This window comes from Trichomycterus rosablanca, chromosome 15 (assembly GCF_030014385.1).
Source record: "Trichomycterus rosablanca isolate fTriRos1 chromosome 15, fTriRos1.hap1, whole genome shotgun sequence".
NCBI lineage: Eukaryota > Metazoa > Chordata > Actinopteri > Siluriformes > Trichomycteridae > Trichomycterus > Trichomycterus rosablanca.
This window is the reverse complement of record NC_086002.1, coordinates 21,275,037-21,294,409: the sequence shown is the minus strand read 5'-3', so window position 1 is coordinate 21,294,409 and position 19,373 is coordinate 21,275,037. Positions and strand designations below refer to the sequence as shown.

Genomic DNA, 19,373 nt, shown 5'->3' with positions numbered 1-19,373 from the left:
TACATGAAAATACATAAAAATATACATACATAAAAGAAAACACACACATACACACATAAACACACAGATTTAGTTCGTGTTTTTGAATTTTGGTCACGAGATGGAAGAAACGCTCCACTAACCGTCTATTGGTTCTCCATAACATTATAATTACAGTTACTACTACTACTACCATCACCAATAATACTATTATTACAACAACTATAATAGAAATAAAATCATTATTATGAGTAATTATGATTATTTACACTTAATATTTTACAGTATGTCTGTTCTAAAATGCCTCTAATTACCCTGTGTTGAGTACCTAGAATAGTATTTTATTATAGATAGATATTTTTCTGAATAATAATTACTGATTATTAATCTTTATTTTTTTTGCATTAGTAGCCTGATATTTTTACCACTGCTGCAATTTATGGCTCCCTCTTCTTTATTGGCATGTTTTTGTTCTGTTACTCTACTACTCATAACGACTATATTATTCTTACTAACTCAATGCTTTATAGAACCCCATAAACATACACCACTATAAACATTATTAATCATGTTATAAGACACCTGTCAATCTTTAATCAGCTGTACTTATGTAACCTTGTTTATAATTGTTGTAAGAACATGTAAAGTACATCTCTACACACACACACTAACCAGTTTTTACTAAAATGTATAACTGATAAATATAACTAAATTATAACTCGGAACACGCACACACAATGGAATAATAAATAAATAAAGTTATGAAAAGTGCCCATTTCAGTGGAAGCATGTAAGTGGCTCTTAAAAGAGCCTTTGGGGATAACTGGATGGAGTGGGTTCGTTTAAGCCCGCTCTCCGCGAATACGGCGGGCCAGCTGGATGTCCTTAGGCATGATGGTCACCCTCTTGGCATGGATGGCGCACAGGTTGGTGTCCTCGAACAGACCGACCAGGTAAGCCTCACTGGCCTCCTGCAGAGCCATGACGGCAGAACTCTGGAAGCGCAGATCGGTCTTAAAGTCCTGAGCGATCTCTCTAACCAGGCGCTGGAAGGGCAGCTTGCGGATGAGCAGCTCGGTGGACTTCTGATAACGGCGGATTTCACGCAGAGCCACGGTACCTGGCCTGTAACGGTGAGGTTTCTTCACACCGCCAGTAGCCGGGCGCTCTTGTGGGCAGCCTTAGTGGCGAGCTGCTTCCTCGGCGCCTTACCACCGGTGGATTTACGAGCGGTCTGCTTGGTTCTTGCCATCGCGTCTGGAACTCTGCACTTCACCAACTGTAGGACTGAATAAATAAGCCCGCCCAAAACGCTCTTTTTAAGTTCAAAAGCCGCTTCTCGCTGATTGGGCGTCTTGATGACGCACTTTTCTCATTGGACGAACATATTTACGTCAAATGTCGCTGACTGGTCGGCGTTCTGCCGCTGCCTCGTTTCAGAAAACAGTATTTCCTCCATGCTGTTGGCGGGATTTATAATATTTTCCATTGTTTCTTTGTGCTTTTAAAACACAGCCAACAATCGCATTTAAAGTATATAACTTTTAAAAATATATATTATTGATAATTTTGTTCATTTTCTTAATTATTTTTGTTATTATTAGTACTATTATTATTTTTGTTCCATGTGTATTACACAAACAAGTTTGTTGCACCACTTTTAATCGTCTATATTGTTAGTTTTGCTACTGCAAATGATCCGTAACTTCACTTATGTACACATATATAGGGATGTATGTAGAGATAGAGAAAAAAAAATGTCGTACATATTGATTTTACCATATCATAAATCATGTGTTTTATACCATGTGAGTCTATGAAACGATATTACATTTATTTACACATTATATGGGGAAATTGCACTTTTTCTGTGGAAATGGGTGGCTCTTAAAAGAGCCTTTGGGTTAGAACACGAGAGCGATTTTACTTGGCCTTGGCTGCTTTCTCGGTCTTCTTGGGCAACAGAACAGCCTGGATGTTAGGCAGCACACCGCCCTGAGCGATGGTTACACCTCCAAGCAGTTTGTTCAACTCCTCGTCGTTACGCACGGCCAACTGCAGATGACGAGGGATGATACGAGACTTCTTGTTATCTCTGGCGGCGTTACCAGCCAACTCGAGGATCTCAGCGGTCAGATACTCCAGCACGGCAGCCAAGTAAACAGGAGCACCAGCTCCCACACGGTGGGCGTAATTACCCTTACGTAGCAGTCTGTGAACACGGCCCACGGGGAACTGAAGGCCGGCACGGGATGAACGAGTCTTGGCCTTAGCCCTAGTCTTACCACCGGTCTTTCTTTTTTTTTTTTTTTTTTTTTTTTTTTTTTTCCTTATTTAAATAGCTTTATTTGACAGAATTCAATCACATTACAAATATACAGTATATAAATCAATATATCATCAAGATAATTACATCAGTTCAAATATTTATTACAATTGTAGGATAAAATAATACAGAAAAAAATATATATTCTCAGAGCTTGTTCTTTTTCTTTTCTCTTTTTATACTCTAATTTTTTTACAAAGTGAAAAAAAAGAAAAATAATAATAAATTAGAATCTTAATATTGACCAAGGAAGTGGAGTTTTTTTTGTGCGCAAGTCTTCATTTTTTAGTCTTCTAAGATGACATACAATTTGTTTAAAAACAATATCTGGGGTTATGTTACATTGTTCGATTATCATTTTACACCTAGTTTTAATGATTATTAATTATATTATAAATATCTTTATTGGTTTGATTTAGCCAGTCTATATTTAAATGATCATGTTTAACAAAGTCTCCATAAAGGAGTTGGTAGTATGGTATATTTAATCTTTATCTCTTTTTACCTTTTTGTTTTGACCAATATTCTTTTTTTCCAACCCAAAATGCGCCTCTATTTATAGCTTGTGTTACATTTACTCGGTGACTATAATTTTTATACTTTATTCATGTTGTTTAAGCTAACTAGTCTTAATTCCTGTGCACTTATATCATAACGTTTAAGCTTTAACTGATTAATGTTTTTGTATTTTATTTTATTTATTTTTTTTCGATTGGATCCCGTCCACTCATTGTGATGATCAGCTGTGTACGTGAAACAAAACTGAATTAAACTAAGCGTGAGCGCGACACGGTATAATCAGAGCGGTAGAGAGAACAGAGTGGCGACACTCCCATAGGGAACCGTTGGAAAGGGGGCGGGACATATTTTCTGTGCAGCTTCCGGGTTGTGGAGCTCTGTATAGTTCCAAACATCCCATAGAGCCCCATTCATTTCCACTACTTATCAAGCATTTTTAGCTGTTTGTTGCTTTGTTTTAAAAAAAATAATGAATTTGATGTCATTAATATACGTAATACTGTTATTATTTAGCATTTGCTCAGCACTAAATGTTACATGTTTATCTTAATTAATAGGTATAACTGAATTTAGCTTAGTCAGCTAAGCTAAATTATTGACACTAGAGTCTTTTCACCTAAAATTGATTAATTAAAAGTTGATTAATCAAGAGTCTTGTTACAGAAATGATAATAAAACATCAGAGCCATAATAAATCATTATACTTTTACTTTCATTCTTAAGTACATTTGAAGGTAAATTTAGTTTAGTACTTTAGTGGAGGTAAAGAGTATTTTTACTTTTACTACTACTTTTACTGGAGTAATATGTTACCTTGGATATCTCTACTTCAACTCAACTACATGGTTTGTGTACCTTGTCCACCACTTACATTAGACAAAATGAACTAGTGCATATTAATTATGAATTAATTCATGTATTACATGTAGGAATAAATTATTACTTACTCATGAAATAAGACATGAATTAATGCTATTTCATGTACCTGCACTATAATGTTAAAGGTATTGGTACGGTAGTGTGTTTATGAATCTGTTCATTCAGTGCAGGTAAACCTTATGAATCCAGCCACATGGCTTAGTGTTTAACCAAAATGATTATTATTATGAATCCTCAGGAAAGTGAAGGGAGATTAGTTTATGTAAAAAACAAAACATAAAAAACTGTCTAATCTCTGTACTGTATATTGTCTCTACTACTTAATGATATCGCATTATGTAATGTATGCTAATATAATGTACTGTGTGTTAACAAGAACGACCTATTAAGTCATTATAAACATCAATCTTCCACTTCATATACCAAATTGATATTAAAGCAGATGCAGTAAATGTAAACGCAGTTGAAAATACCCAGAAATTGTACAAATGTTTATTATTTAGCGTTTAATATTTCACTCACTGCTGCCTGTCCCATATGAGAACATGACAGCGCCGGGTTTGTTTGGAACTATTGGAGGGTTACATGAACCACGTGACCGCGTAGCGGCGAGATCAAGGAGTGTCGCAACTCTCTCTATCTACGGCTCTGGGTATAATCAGAGCGGTAGAGAGAACAGAGTGGCGACACTCCCATAGGGAACCGTTGGAAAGGGGGCGGGACATATTTTCTGTGCAGCTTCCGGGTTGTGGAGCTCTGTATAGTTCCAAACAACCCATAGAGCCTCATTCATTTCCACTACTTATCCAGCATTTTTAGCTGTTTGTTGCTTTGTTTTAAAAAAAATAATGAATTTAATGTCATTAATATACTTAATACTGTTATTGTTTAGCATTTGCTCAGCACTAAATGTTACATGTTTATCTTAATTAATAGATATAACTGAATTTAGCTTAGTCAGCTAAGCTAAATTATTGACACGAGTCTTTTCACCTAAAATTGATTAATTAAAAGTTGATTAATCAAGAGTCTTGTTACAGAAATGATAATAAAACATCAGAGCCATAATAAATCATTATACTTTTACTTTCATACTTAAGTACATTTGAAGGTAAATTTAGTTTAGTACTTTAGTGGAGGTATTTTTACTTTTACTACTACTTTTACTGGAGTAATATTTTACCTTGGATATCTCTACTTCAACTCAGCTACATGGTTTGTGTACCTTGTCCACCACATACATTAGACAAAATGAACTAGTGCATATTAATTATGAATTAATTCATGTATTACATGTAGAAATAAATTATTACTTACTCATGAAATAGATGAATGAATGCTATGTCATGTACATGCACTATAATGTTAAAGGTGCGGTAGTGTGTTTATGAACCTGTTCATTTAGTGCAGGTAAACCTTATGAATCCAGCCACATGGCTTAGTGTTTAACCAAAATGATTATTATTATGAATCCTCAGGAAAGTGAAGGGAGATTAGTTTATGTAAAAAACAAAACATAAAAAACTGTTTAAACTACTTAATGATATCGCATTATGTAATGTATGCTAATATAATGTACTGTGTGTTAACAAGAACGACCTATTAAGTCATTATAAACATCAATCTTCCACTTCATATACAAAATTGACATTAAAGCAGATGCAGTAAATGTAAAGGCAGGTGAAAATACCCAGAAATTGTACAAATGTTTATTATTTACTGTTTAATATTTCATTTACTGCTGCCTGTCCCATATGAGAACATGACAGTGCTGGGTTTGTTTGGAACTATCGGAGGGTTATATGAACCACGTGACCGCGTGGCGGCGAGATCAAGGAGTGTCGCAACTCTCTCTATCTACGGCTCTGGGTATAATATAGGCAGACTGGCCTCTCTCCTATTGGCTTAGAGCGAAGGCACAGCTGAGCCAATCCTAAACGCGCCGTCATGTCTCAGGGAAACACATACACGCCCCCTCACATACTGCCCCGCCCCCTCCTCTCTCTTCTCCTCCGTTCTCCCGCCCGTGTAATGTATGATACAGAAAAGCTTCTCTTAAGCAACAATTATATTATATTATGTCACAATAACATTTACACTAACAATTACATTATGTAAGGAGCTCATATACGTGAGTGCACATACATATACACATTTATACGGACAGTTTTATGGGAATTAGTGACAAAATCATTATTACACATAAAACAGGACCAGACATACTTAGTGTTTTTAACTCTTTGCTTATTACACTCTCCACAAAATATGTATTTATGGATGGTTGCATGTATGAATAGTTGTATGTTTGCATGCATGCTTATATGTATGTATGTGTTTAGGAAACGCGACTCTTTATGGGAGAACATAGGTGGCTCTTAAAAGAGCCGTTTTAATAAAACAAAAGTAATAAAACAGGAACATGTTTACTTCTTCTTGGGTGCAGCTTTTTTGGCCTTGGCCGCTTTGGGCTTAGCGGTCTTGGGTTTGGCTGCTTTGGCTTTTTTAGGACTCTTGGCTGCCTTCTTGGGGCTCTTGGTGGCTTTCTTAGCGGCCGCTGCGGTTTTCTTGGCCTTCTTGGGGGACTTCTTAGCGGCGGCAGTGGGCTTCTTGGGGGACTTCTTAGCGGCGGGTTTCTTGGCTGTTTCCTTCTTGGGCTTCTTTGCAGCCTTTTTCACTTTAGGAGCGGCGGCTTTTTTGGCCGCGGGCTTCTTCGCCTCGGTCTGCTTCTTGTTGAGCTTGAAAGATCCTGAGGCGCCGGTGCCCTTGGTCTGCACCAGGGTGCCCTTGGTCACCAGGCTTTTGACGGCGAGTTTGAGGCGGGAGTTGTTCTTCTCCACGTCGTATCCACCTGCAGACAGAGCTTTCTTCAGGGCAGCCAGGGACACGCCGCTCCTCTCCTTGGAAGCGGAAACAGCTTTGACGATCAGCTCGCCGACGCTGGGACCCGCTTTCTTGGGTTTGGCCGCGGTCTTCTTTTTAGGAGCCTTGGCGGGGGCCGAGCTGGCCGGTGCTGGAGCTTCTTCTACCATCGTTGTTGGAGCTAAAACGGCGCTAAGAAAGAGCGAGTGAAGCGCCGTGCTCTGTTGTACAGAGACTCCTCCCTCTTACGAGAGGGGGCGGGGCTTTATAGCACACATGAGAACTGTGTAGACTCAACTCGCCCAGCGCAGCGTCTGTGTGCTCCCGTGACACATGCGCACTTGTGTTTTCTCATGGCAAATAACGATTAAAATACAAGTCCTGATATAAAATACGAGGTAATAAAGTGCACGTCGGCCGAACATAAGCTCTCTCGTTCATGTAAAAGCCCGCAAAGGGAACCTAACGACGCTCTGTTTCCTTGTGTTCTGCTAAAACAGCACACCGCTCCTGATGCGTAAAGCGACGCAGCGCACATTTCACATCTTATTACACGTAAAAATATACCGAGGAAACCCGATCTTCTTGTAGACACAGGCTGAAAAGGATAAACCAGACCTTGGTGTTTTCTACATGTATTTATAAGTGGATGTGAGCTTCCTTTTCTACTAGAAAAATAGGCTGTTTAGTGCGAAGTAAAACACAGCTACCAAGCAGGACTAGGTCGAGTTCAGGGTGCTTAACTGTCATGTAGCTGAAAGAACAAATGGAAGAAAATAATAACCATAACAATTTAGGATAATGATGATGATAATAAAAAGAATATTTAATGTTAACCATAATACTGGTAATAGTACTAATGGCAATAAAACAACCGTATTCACAATGATGCCTGTTCTAATTTGGAAATTCATGTGTTTCAGCTACAGCCATAGCTAACAAGTGTTAACAAGTGTCATAAGCAGCTTAGATAAAGACCATGACTGAATTAGATTAAAGGGGAAGGCCCTTTCCTGTTCCAGCAGGACTATGCACAAAGCAAAATCCACAAACACATAAAGAAAAGCTTGGCTTCAAGAAATTCCAGTGTCCTGCACCGAGGCCTGACCGAAGCTCCACTGCACTGCTGAAGAATTCAGGTATTCTGTAACATGGATCGAGGCCTTCCTTACATTAACATCCGTTCGAAGCCATTTCGACAGAATGGGTCCAGATTCCGACAGACACAATAACCCTAACCCTAACCCTAACCCTTGGCCTGTGACTCCGGCAGCACCGACTCCCATTTGTGACGGGTCTTCGTCGGCGGCTGGGTCTTCGTCGGCGGCTGGGTCTTCGTCGGCGGCTGGCGCTCACACTCAGGCTGGCGCTCCTCGTGCACGCCGCCTGCTTTTGAAGGTCTGAGGCCCCAGGTGTGGCTCGTCATCTCCAGGTGTGCCTCGTGTTCCTAGGCAGCACAGGTGTTATCAGTTGAGCCCAATTTAACCACAGGCTCATACAATAACCCCAACAAGTATGTAACCCTAACTATTATAACCCCAACATGTATGTAACCCTAACTATTATAACCCCAACATGTATGTAACCCTAACTATGATAACCTAAACATGTATGTAACCCTAACTATTATAACCCCAACATGTATGTAACCCTAACTATGATAACCCCAACATGTATGTAACCCTAACTAGGATAATTCCAAGCTGTGTATAACCCTAACTAGGATAACCTTAACATGTATCATTTACATTTTCAGCATTTAGCAGACGCTTTTATCCAAAGCGACTTACACGATGAGCAATTGAGGGTTAAGGGCCTTTCTCAGGGACCCAACAGTGGCAACTTGGTGGTGGCGGGGCTTGAACCGGCAACCTTCTGTTTACTAGTCCAGTACCTTAACCACTGAGCTATCACTGGTATCTAACCCTAATTAGGATAACCCCAAGCTGTTTCTAACCCTAACTACTATAACCCCAACATGTTTCTAATCCTATTTTTACTATCAGGCAATGAGAATTAGAAGGAGGCAGAGTAAAAACATCAACATCATTTCACTATTTAATCTACTATCACAAAAACAGGTGGGAGTCTAATGACTTCATTTGCTGTTTTTAAGTTTTTGAAGCAGTCAAGACCAGCTTTGTGATATCCAAAAAGTACATAAAGCACTATAAAAAAAATTGTTTCTTTTGTAGTTGAGCTAGCAAAGCTTCACACCTGAATGTTGTACATTGTTCACGTTCTTGTATTTCTCTCTGTGTTTAGTACCTTAATGGGGATTTAAATTGTAAACCTGAAACGGCTTTACTTCTGAATTCAGTAAATAAATAGACGTCCATGTCTTGTTAAGAAATTACAGTTTCTATTCATTACACTTACAGTTCTGTTTGCGAAGACATGACGGTGAGACTGGATAGTCAAGTCAAGTCAACTTTATTTATATAGCGCTTTTTACAACAGACATTGTCTCAAAGCAACTTTACAAAATCCAGGACCAATAGATACAAAAATCCCTGTTGAGCAAGCCGAGGGCGACTGTGGCAAGGAAAAACTCCCTGAAAATTACAGGAAGAAACCTTGAGAGGAACCAGACTCAGCAGGGCCCATCCTTCTTGGGTGGCCTGGAGGATACTTTAAATAAATACACGATTTACACAAAGCATACAAACACAGAATTAAATGATCTAAAAGTTATAACTGGCAATAAATAGATAAATAATAATAGAGTTGTTCTTCGCTCTAGTCTTCAATAAAGTCTGTAGTGATTTCTTGTCATTCTTGGTGCAATTACTCCAGACCCGTCACATCCGGCAGGAGCAGCATAGTTGTCACGGCAGTCTCGACTTTAATCCTTAACCTCGGCGGGTAAACAGGTTTCCATCAGAATGCCTTTGGAGTAAAACAACAAAGAACGTACAGGGGTTGGACAAAATAACTGAAACACCTGGTTTTAGACCACAATAATTTATTAGTATGGTGTAGGGCCTCCTTTTGCGGCCAATACAGCATCAATTCGTCTTGGAAATGACATATACAAGTCCTGCACAGTGGTCAGAGGGATTTTAAGCCATTCTTCTTGCAGGATAGTGGCCAGGTCACTACGTGATGCTGGTGGAGGAAAACGTTTCCTGACTTGCTTCTCCAAAACACCCCAAAGTGGCTCAATAATATTTAGATCTGGTGACTGTGCAGGCCATGGGAGATGTTCAACTTCACTTTCATGTTCATCAAACCAATCTTTCACCAGTCTTGCTGTGTGTATTGGTGCATTGTCATCCTGATACACGGCACCGCCACTGGATGCACATGGTCCTCCAGAATGGTTCGGTAGTCCTTGGCAGTGACGCGCCCATCTAGCACAAGTATTGGGCCAAGGGAATGCCATGATATGGCAGCCCAAACCATCACTGATCCACCCCCATGCTTCACTCTGCGCATGCAACAGTCTGGGTGGTACGCTTCTTTGGGGCTTCTCCACACCGTAACTCTCCCGGATGTGGGGAAAACAGTAAAGGTGGACTCATCAGAGAACAATACATGTTTCACATTGTCCACAGCCCAAGATTTGCGCTCCTTGCACCATTGAAACTGACGTTTGGCATCGGCACGAGTGACCAAAGGTTTGGCTATAGCAGCTTGGCCGTGTATATTGACCCTGTGGAGCTCCCGACGGACAGTTCTGGTGGAAACAGGAGAGTTGAGGTGCACATTTAATTCTGCCGTGATTTGGGCAGCCGTGGTTTTATGTTTTTTGGATACAATCCGGGTTAGCACCCGAACATCCCTTTCAGACAGCTTCCTCTTGCGTCCACAGTTAATCCTGTTGGATGTGGTTTGTCCTTCTTGGTGGTATGCTGACATTACCCTGGGTACCGTGGCTCTTGATACATCACAAAGACTTGCTGTCTTGGTCACAGATGCGCCAGCAAGAGGTGCACCAACAATTTGTCCTCTTTTGAACTCTGGTATGTCACCCATAATGTTGTGTGCATTGCAATATTTTGAGCAAAACTGTGCTCTTACCCTGCTAATTGAACCTTCACACTCTGCTCTTACTGGTGCAATGTGCAATTAATGAAGATTGGCCACCAGACTGGTCCAATTAAGCCATGAAACCTACCACACTAAAATGACAGGTGTTTCAGTTATTTTGTCCAACCCCTGTAGTTAATAATGTACAATGCTAGTTGAGTAAAACAGTTTTACTGAGAGTTTTAGACTCCGGCAGCCCTAATTATTACAGCATAACTAAAAGGGAGAGCGAGCAGGTAACAAGGTCATGAAGGCTTTCATAAGACATCAGCGCCCATCTCCCCACCGTCATCAAACCTGAGTGATCGGATAAGAGAGGCAGAACGACAGCAACCCAACATCCCTGATCACCACAAGTTTCTATGACCAAGAACCCCCAAGCTCTGCTCCTTTGTCTATATTAATCAAAAGCCTGAGAAAATAAATATGTTTTCAGTCTAGACTTAAACATTGAGACTGTCTCCGAATCCCGAACAGAGGCAGGAAGATTATTCCAAAGTTGTGGAGCTTTGTAAGAAAATGCTCTTCCACCAGCTGTGGTCTTTTTAATTTTAGGAACTATAAGTAACCCTGCATCTTGTGAACGAAGTGGACGCGCTGGGTTGTAGTGATTAATAAGTTCACTCAGATACTGTGGAGCCAGACCATGTAGCGCTTTATAGGTTAGTAAAAGTATTTTGTAATCAATGCGGAATTTAACTGGCAGCCAGTGTAGAGATGATAGAACAGGAGTAATATGATCCAATTTTTTAGTTCTAGTTAGCACTCGAGCTGCTGCATTTTGAACTAACTGGAGTTTGTTTATGGATCTACCAGAGCATCCAGTTAGAAGAGCATTACAATAATCTAACCGAGAAGTTATAAACGCATGGATCAGTTTTTCAGCGTCATTAACAGATAGTATATTTCTTATTTTAGAGATATTACGCAAATGATAGAAAGCAACTCTAGTAATATTATTAATGTGTGTATCAAAGGAGAGATCTGAATCTATTGTGACACCCAAGTTTTTTACATCTGGGCTGGGAGTAACAGAGAAAGTGTTTAGGTTTAGCACCAGGTTAGACAATTTGTCTCTTGCAGCTTTAGAGCCAACAAGTAAAACCTCAGTTTTATCTGAATTAAGTAAAAGAAAATTACACGACATCCAGTTTTTTATGTCGTTTACACAATCTTCTATCTTACTGATTGTGTCAGTATCATTTGGTTTGGCTGATATATACAGCTGTGTGTCATCTGCATAGCAGTGAAATTTTATGCCATGTTTATGAATAATTTCACCTAGTGGAAGCATATAGAGTGTAAATAATAGCGGTCCCAGTACCGACCCCTGTGGAACACCACACTTTACTTTTGTAGTTTCTGAGCATTTATTATTTACATAAACAAATTACGAGCGGTCAGTCAGATATGATTGAAACCAAGAGAGTGCGAGTCCTTTAACACCTACTGTATTTTCTAGCCTCTCCAGTAAAATGTTATGATCGACCGTATCAAACGCTGCACTAAGATCTAATAGAACAAGAAAAGAGACACATCCATTATCAGAAGACATTAACAACTCGTTAACTACTCTAATTAATGCGGTTTCGGTACTATGGTTGGGTCTAAATCCTGATTGAAATTTTTCATGAATACAATTTTCATTCAAATAAGAACATAATTGTTTGGAAACGACTTTTTCTAATATTTTAGAGACAAAAGGAAGATTTGAAATTGGCCTATAATTAGCTAGTACATGTGGATCAAGATTAGGTTTTTTAATCAGCGGTTTAATAACGGCACTTTTAAACAATTTAGGTACATACCCAAGGCTAAGGGATGCATTGATTAATGTAAGCAGGGGCTCTACAATAGCTGGGAGTAAATCTTTAAGTAAACGAGTTGGAACAGGATCGAGTATACACGATGATGACTTAGATGATTTAATCAGCACAGTTAGTTCATTTTGTGAGATTGGATTAAAGGAATTTAGTTGGATTAACTCGTTACTATTATCACCAATGCTGCTCGGAGTGAGTCCATACTTTACATTGGCAAGTGACACACTTTGACTCTGAAGTCGTATTTTTTCTATTTTGTCATTAAAGAATTTTAAAAAATCATCGCTGGTACAGTCAGGCGGTATATTAGATTCAGCTTCATTGACGTTTTTAGTTAATTTGGACACTGTCTCAAAGAGGAATTTAGGATTGTTTTTATTTTTCTCTATTAGGGACGAATAATATAAAGATTTAGCTTTTATAAGTGCATGTTTATACTCAGTTAGAGCATCTTTCCAAGCAATCTTATACACCTCTAGTGTAGTGTGACGCCACTTGCGTTCTAATTTCCGTGCTGCTTGTTTAAGTGTGCATGTGTGGTCATTGTACCAAAGAGCAAGTTTTTTCTCCCTAATCAGTTTAGTTTTGAGTGGGGCTACGTTATCTAAGGTTGTGCGCAGTGCGGTCTCTAGGTTTTGAGTTGCCTGATCTAGTTCTTTAGGTTCTGATGCTGATATATTTGGTAATTCTGGTAGGCAGTTTATGAACGCTGCTGCAGTTGCAGATGTAATAGTGCGCTTACATTTAAAACGATGTGGTTGCTGTATATTATTGGACAGGGACACTTCATAAATTAGTAGGGAGTGATCAGAAATTAAGTCATTCTGTGGTACAATTTCCAGGTTGTCTATGTTTATACCATAAGTAAGTATTAAATCTAAGGTATGTTTACAACGGTGAGTGGGTCCTGTTACATTTTGGGTGATGCCTAAGGATTCTAAAATAGAATCAAACGCAATTTTGAGTGGATTACACTTATCCTCATAATGAATATTAAAGTCACCAACGATTAAAGCTTTCTTAGTTGATAAGACTAATTTAGAAAGAAAATCGGCAAATTCGGTAAGAAATTCTGAGTAAAGACCAGGGGGTCGATAAACAGTAACCAGTTTAAACATACTAGTTTTATCAGATGAACCTTTATTGGTTATGTCAGAGATAAGAACCTCAAACGAGTTTGTTATGGGAGATGATTTTACAGTAAGACCTATGTCTTTATCATAAATTGCGGCTATTCCTCCACCACGACCACTAAGACGTGGCTTATGTTCATAACTGTAACCCGGAGGAGATGCTTCATTTAAACCTAGATACTCATCAGGTCTAGCCCAGGTCTCGGTTAAACAAAGTGCGCTAAGACAATTATCTGTAATTATTTCATTTACAATTACTGTTTTGCATGCCAGTGACCTGATATTTAGAAGTCCTAACTTTAGTTTAGCTCTACTATTGTTTTCATGTTCATTTAGATTAATTGTAATTAAATTATTATGACATACTTTTTGATATTGTTTTGGCTTACACCTGCCATGGTAAACAGACACAGTCTCAATGGTTTGTGACCTAAGGATTCCAGGTGACGTCCGATGGCGACTCGCAGACAGTTGGTTAGGCCTGTTTGTCTGCTGCCTGGTCTTGGCTCTGGATAGTCACTTACCACTATCTGCCGCTACACTAACGCGGTGGTAAAGCCTGTCACCTATGCTGCAAGAAATGCGAGCAGCACCCTCCCACATGGGGTGGACACCATCCCGCTTCAAAAGACCAGGCCTTCCCTCAAAGGTGGACCAGTTATCTACAAAATCGATGCAGTTTTCTGAGCACCATTTAGACATCCAGCGGTTCAGCGACAACAACCTGCTGTAGGTTTCGCCACTGGGTCGAATCGGTAAGGGGCCAGAGCACACTACTGCCTCAGACATCGACCTAGCTAACTCACACACCTCTTTAACATTACTCTTAGTAACCTCAGACTGCCGTAAACGAACATCATTAGTGCCGACGTGGATAACAATCTTCGAAAATCTACGATTAGCATTAGCCAGCACTTTCAGATTTGTACCACACTGAACTGTACCACACTGTACTGTACCATACTGTACTGTACCATACTGTACCACACTGTACTGTACCACACTGTACTGTACCATACTGTACTGTACCATACTGTACTGTACTACACTGTACTGTACCATACTGTACTGTACCATACTGTACCACACTGTACTGTACCACACTGTACTGTACCATACTGTACTGTACTACACTGTACTGTACCATACTGTACTGTACCATACTGTACTGTACCATACTGTACTGTACCACACTGTACTGTACCACACTGTACTGTACCACAATGTACTGTACCATACTGTACTGTACCATACTGTACTATATCACACTGTACTGTACCATACTGTACTGTACCACACTGTACCACACTGTACTGTACCATACTGTACTGTACCACACTGTACTGTACCACACTGTACCACACTGTACTGTACCATACTGTACTGTACCATACTGTACCACACTGTACTGTACCACACTGTACTGTACCACACTGTACTGTACCACACTGTACCACACTGTACTGTACCACACTGTACTGTACCACACTGTACTGTACCATACTGTACTGTACCACACTGTACTGTACCACACTGTACTGTACCACACCGTACCACACCGTACTGTACCACACTGTACTGTACCATACTGTACTGTACCACACTGTACTGTACCACACTGTACTGTACCATACTGTACTGTACTACACTGTACTGTACCACACTGTACTGTACCACACTGTACTGTACCATAATGTACTGTACCACTCTGTACTGCACCATGCTGTACTGTACCACACTGTACCACACTGTACTATACTGTACTGTACCACACTGTACTGTACCATGCTGTACTGTACCATGCTGTACCACACTGTACTATACTGTACTGTACCACACTGTACTGTACCACACTGTACTGTACCATGCTGTACCTGACTGTACCACATACTGTAGTGTACTGTACCACACTGTACTATACTGTACCGTACCACACTGTACTGGCATCATGCTCCATATTTACTTACAGAAGAAATCATCTTCATTTTCTTCATCCTCCTTTTTTATTAGTTTCTTCTGGAATTCTTCATGTTGTAGATCCACAGGGGTGTCATGTCTCTCTTCTGCTGACTGCATTATTAAAGCTCTAACAAACAGACAGACAGACAGACAGACAGACAGATAGACAGATAGACAGACAGATAGATAGACAGATAGATAGACAGACAGATAGATAGATAGATAGATAGATAGATAGATAGATAGATAGACAGACAGACAGACAGACAGACAGACAGACAGACAGACAGACAGACAGACAGATAGATAGATAGATAGATAGATAGATAGATAGATAGATAGATAGATAGATGTGCTGTATTCATAATTAAAGGGAAATTCTTTAGACTGTTGTAACTGGCTGTTGTTATTGTTATGAACTGAAGCTGGTCTGTACACAACCAAACTAACACTTTGCTTAAGTTTGTCATCCCATTATTTCAAATTCCTACAGTAAAATTATCTCACAATCACAATGTAAGTACTAGAGTAAATGTTCTTTATGATCATAGGGGTGACATTTAATAACAATTTGATTTCAAATTTTTTGATTTTCAAAAAGTGGTATTAACACAACTGAATAGACACTTCACGTGAGTTTAAGATCTGATCACAACAAATTCCTCCAGTAAAAATGTCTGAAATGTATTTCATTTATAACAGAGTCGATGCTCTTCTTGAAGTGAGTGGACTTTGTGCATCAGAACATGGTAAATAATGTTTATTAAACTGTAAACAGAAGTTTCACCCTCTTCTGAGAGAGTGTCTAATTTCAAATTCCTAGGCACACACATCTCCCAGGACCTCACATGGACTACCAACACCACCTCTCTAGTGAAAAAAGCACAGAAGCGGCTCTACTTTTTAAGGACACTAAGAAAGGCCAACCTGTCCAAGCAGCTACTGGTGTCCTTCTATCGCAGCACGGTGGAAAGCATACTCACCCATGGCATTCTGGTGTGGTATGCCAGCTGCTCTGAGGCTGACAAGAAGGCTCTTCAGAGGGTCATCAAATCAGCTCAGAGAACCATCAACACTGAGCTGCCTTCACTAGAGAACATTTACAGAACCCGATGCCTGCGTCGGGCCACAAACATCATAAAGGACTCATTTCACCCTTGTTGCAACCTGTTCTCCTTGTTGCCCTCTGGTAGGCGCTATAGGAGTATCAAGGCCCGTACTTCCAGACTCCTGAAAAGCTTTTACCCCTCCGCCATAAAAACACTAAACTATCAAACTTTACATCCTAGGAAATAATGTGCAATTTATAGGGACCGTGCAATAACCTTCTTCTTCTTTTCTTTTCTGGAAAGTTCTTAAAACCACACGTTTATTCCTGTATCTAGATGTGTATATATATGTCTGTGTGTACATACATGTACCGTCAAGGAGATGCTCAAAAAAAATTTCGTTGTGCACTGTGCAATGACAATAAAGGCATTCTATTCTATTCTATTCTATTCTATTCTATTCTATTCTATTCTATTCTATTCTATTCTATTCAACGCTTCAGGTACCACAATACATGGTTTAGACGCGCAGTAAACAGTTTACACTTCATCGAGCTAGTACACAATTATAGACTATTAAACTCTACAAATCACCCATAAACAAAGTTCAACTGTAAACAAAGTTCAACTGTAAACAAAGTTCAACTGTAAACAAAGTTCCACTATAAACAAAGTTCCACTATAAACAAAGTTCCACTATAAACAAAGTTCAACTGTAAACAAAGTTCAACTGTAAACAAAGTTCAACTATAAACAAAGTTCAACTGTAAACAAAGTTCAACTGTAAACAACGTTCCACTATAAACAAAGTTCCACTATAAAAAAAGTTCAACTGTAAACAAAGTTCAACTGTAAACAAAGTTCAACTATAAACAAAGTTCCACTATAAACAAAGTTCCACTATAAACAAAGTTCAACTGTAAACAAAGTTCAACTGTAAACAAAGTTCAACTGTAAACAAAGTTCAACTGTAAACAACGTTCAACTATAAACAAAGTTCAACTGTAAACAAAGTTCCACTATAAACAAAGTTCAACTGTAAACAAAGTTCAACTATAAACAAAGTTAAACTGTAAACAAAGTTCAACTGTAAACAAAGTTCAACTGTAAACAAAGTTCAACTGTAAACAAAGTTCCACTATAAACAAAGTTCCACTGTAAACAAAGTTCAACTGTAAACAACGTTCAACTATAAACAAAGTTCAACTATAAACAAAGTTCCACTATAAACAAAGTTCAACTGTAAACAAAGTTAAACTGTAAACAAAGTTCAACTGTAAACAAAGTTCAACTGTAAACAAAGTTCAACTATAAACAAAGTTCAACTGTAAACAAAGTTCCACTGTAAACAAAGTTCCACTATAAACAAAGTTCCACTATAAACAAAGTTAAACTGTAAACAAAGTTAAACTGTAAACAAAGTTCAACTGTAAACAACGTTCAACTATAAACAAAGTTCAACTGTAAACAAAGTTCAACTGTAAACAAAGTTCCACTATAAACAAAGTTCAACTGTAAACAAAGTTCAACTGTAAACAAAGTTCAACTGTAAACAAAGTTCAACTATAAACAAAGTTCAACTGTAAACAAAGTTCACCTGTAAACAAAGTCCAACTGTAAACAAAGTTCCACTATAAACAAAGTTCAACTGTAAACAAAGTTCAACTATAAACAAAGTTCCACTATAAACAAAGTTAAACTATAAACAAAGTTAAACTGTAAACAAAGTTCCACTATAAACAAAGTTCCACTATAAACAAAGTTAAACTGTAAACAAAGTTCCACTATAAACAAAGTTTAAAAATATCACGTGTTTATATAAAAATGTGAGATGTAATCATAAAGAAACTCAATAAGTTTCGCTCAATTGATTCATTTTGGTGGATCGGTTCAAATCAATCGGTTCATCAGTACTGAATCATGTGCGATGCTAACAGCGAGGAGCAGATAATAGTTTGTTTAAATAAAAGTGGAGTTAAAGCTCCTCAAATTCTCAGTGATGTTTTATTATGGACTCTAGTTTTATTATGAATTAGAATGTAGTTATAATGAAATATAAGGGTTATAATTAAATACATATTTTACTTACAGATGAGGCTCTACAGCACAAACGCAGCAGCTTCTTGTTCTTCTTATGATGATTAATGGCGGATGGCAGAACAACTTAAGACGCAGCAGCGCCACCAACTGGACTGGAGTTGAACAGCAGCTTAGCAGTAATAAATCTCCACTAGCACATCTGTATCTCTCTATTGCCGAGGAGTTAATGTGTGTTTATATCACTTCATGTATCTATACGTATCTATTCTATTAATATTCATAAGCATGCACACACACACACACACACACATACACACATGCTTCCACGTTCACATGTTTTTGCTGTATGTGTTATTTAGGTAATATTTAGGTGATTTGATGTATTTTTATGTTGTTGAGCTTTGAATGTTATTTTTGCTTCACTGTATGTATGGTGCATCATTAAACTGTTATACATTATTTTATTCTATTTTGTTAGATGAGATGGTTTGTCTCTGTATTTTTAAATGACAGCTAACGATAGTGATCCGACTCTTTTAAATATTGTGTATAACATATAAAATGTTGACTTCATAAAAAAGAATCGACTCCATTAGCTTCCAACTGCTCATTGCTGAGTACAATCAAATTAGTGAGTCGACTCTTTCGAGTCTATTCCGGTCGTTTGACGTAAAGAACCGAATTTAGGAATCGACTCATTTGATTCATTTGAACGCGCAGACTCACTCGCTCTCCCGCTGTGCGCTTCTCAAACTGAACTGCGTCTTTCTGTACA

The 19,373-nt window shown here is 38.7% G+C and overlaps 2 protein-coding genes, 1 long non-coding RNA gene and 1 pseudogene across 3 annotated transcripts in view; all 4 read right to left on the bottom strand.

Moving 5' to 3' along the window:
- The window catches only part of LOC134328786 (uncharacterized), a 765,451-nt gene that overhangs the window by 321,109 nt on the left and 424,969 nt on the right, over positions 1 to 19,373 (bottom strand). The gene's annotated exons all lie outside the window — the stretch shown is intronic.
- LOC134328955 (histone H3-like) lies at positions 818 to 1,231 on the bottom strand (annotated as a pseudogene).
- Positions 6,072 to 6,779, bottom strand: LOC134328875 (histone H1-like). The gene has a single exon (XM_063010106.1). The coding sequence runs from the start codon at positions 6,730 to 6,732 to the stop codon at positions 6,127 to 6,129; it is 606 nt and encodes a 201-aa protein (XP_062866176.1). The 5' UTR covers positions 6,733 to 6,779; the 3' UTR covers positions 6,072 to 6,126.
- On the bottom strand, positions 9,032 to 18,690 carry LOC134329131 (uncharacterized). The gene is made up of 3 exons (XR_010014787.1): positions 18,648 to 18,690; positions 15,518 to 15,636; positions 9,032 to 9,451 (listed from the first exon to the last, which is right to left on the bottom strand). It is a non-coding gene; the product is annotated as an uncharacterized LOC134329131 (long non-coding RNA).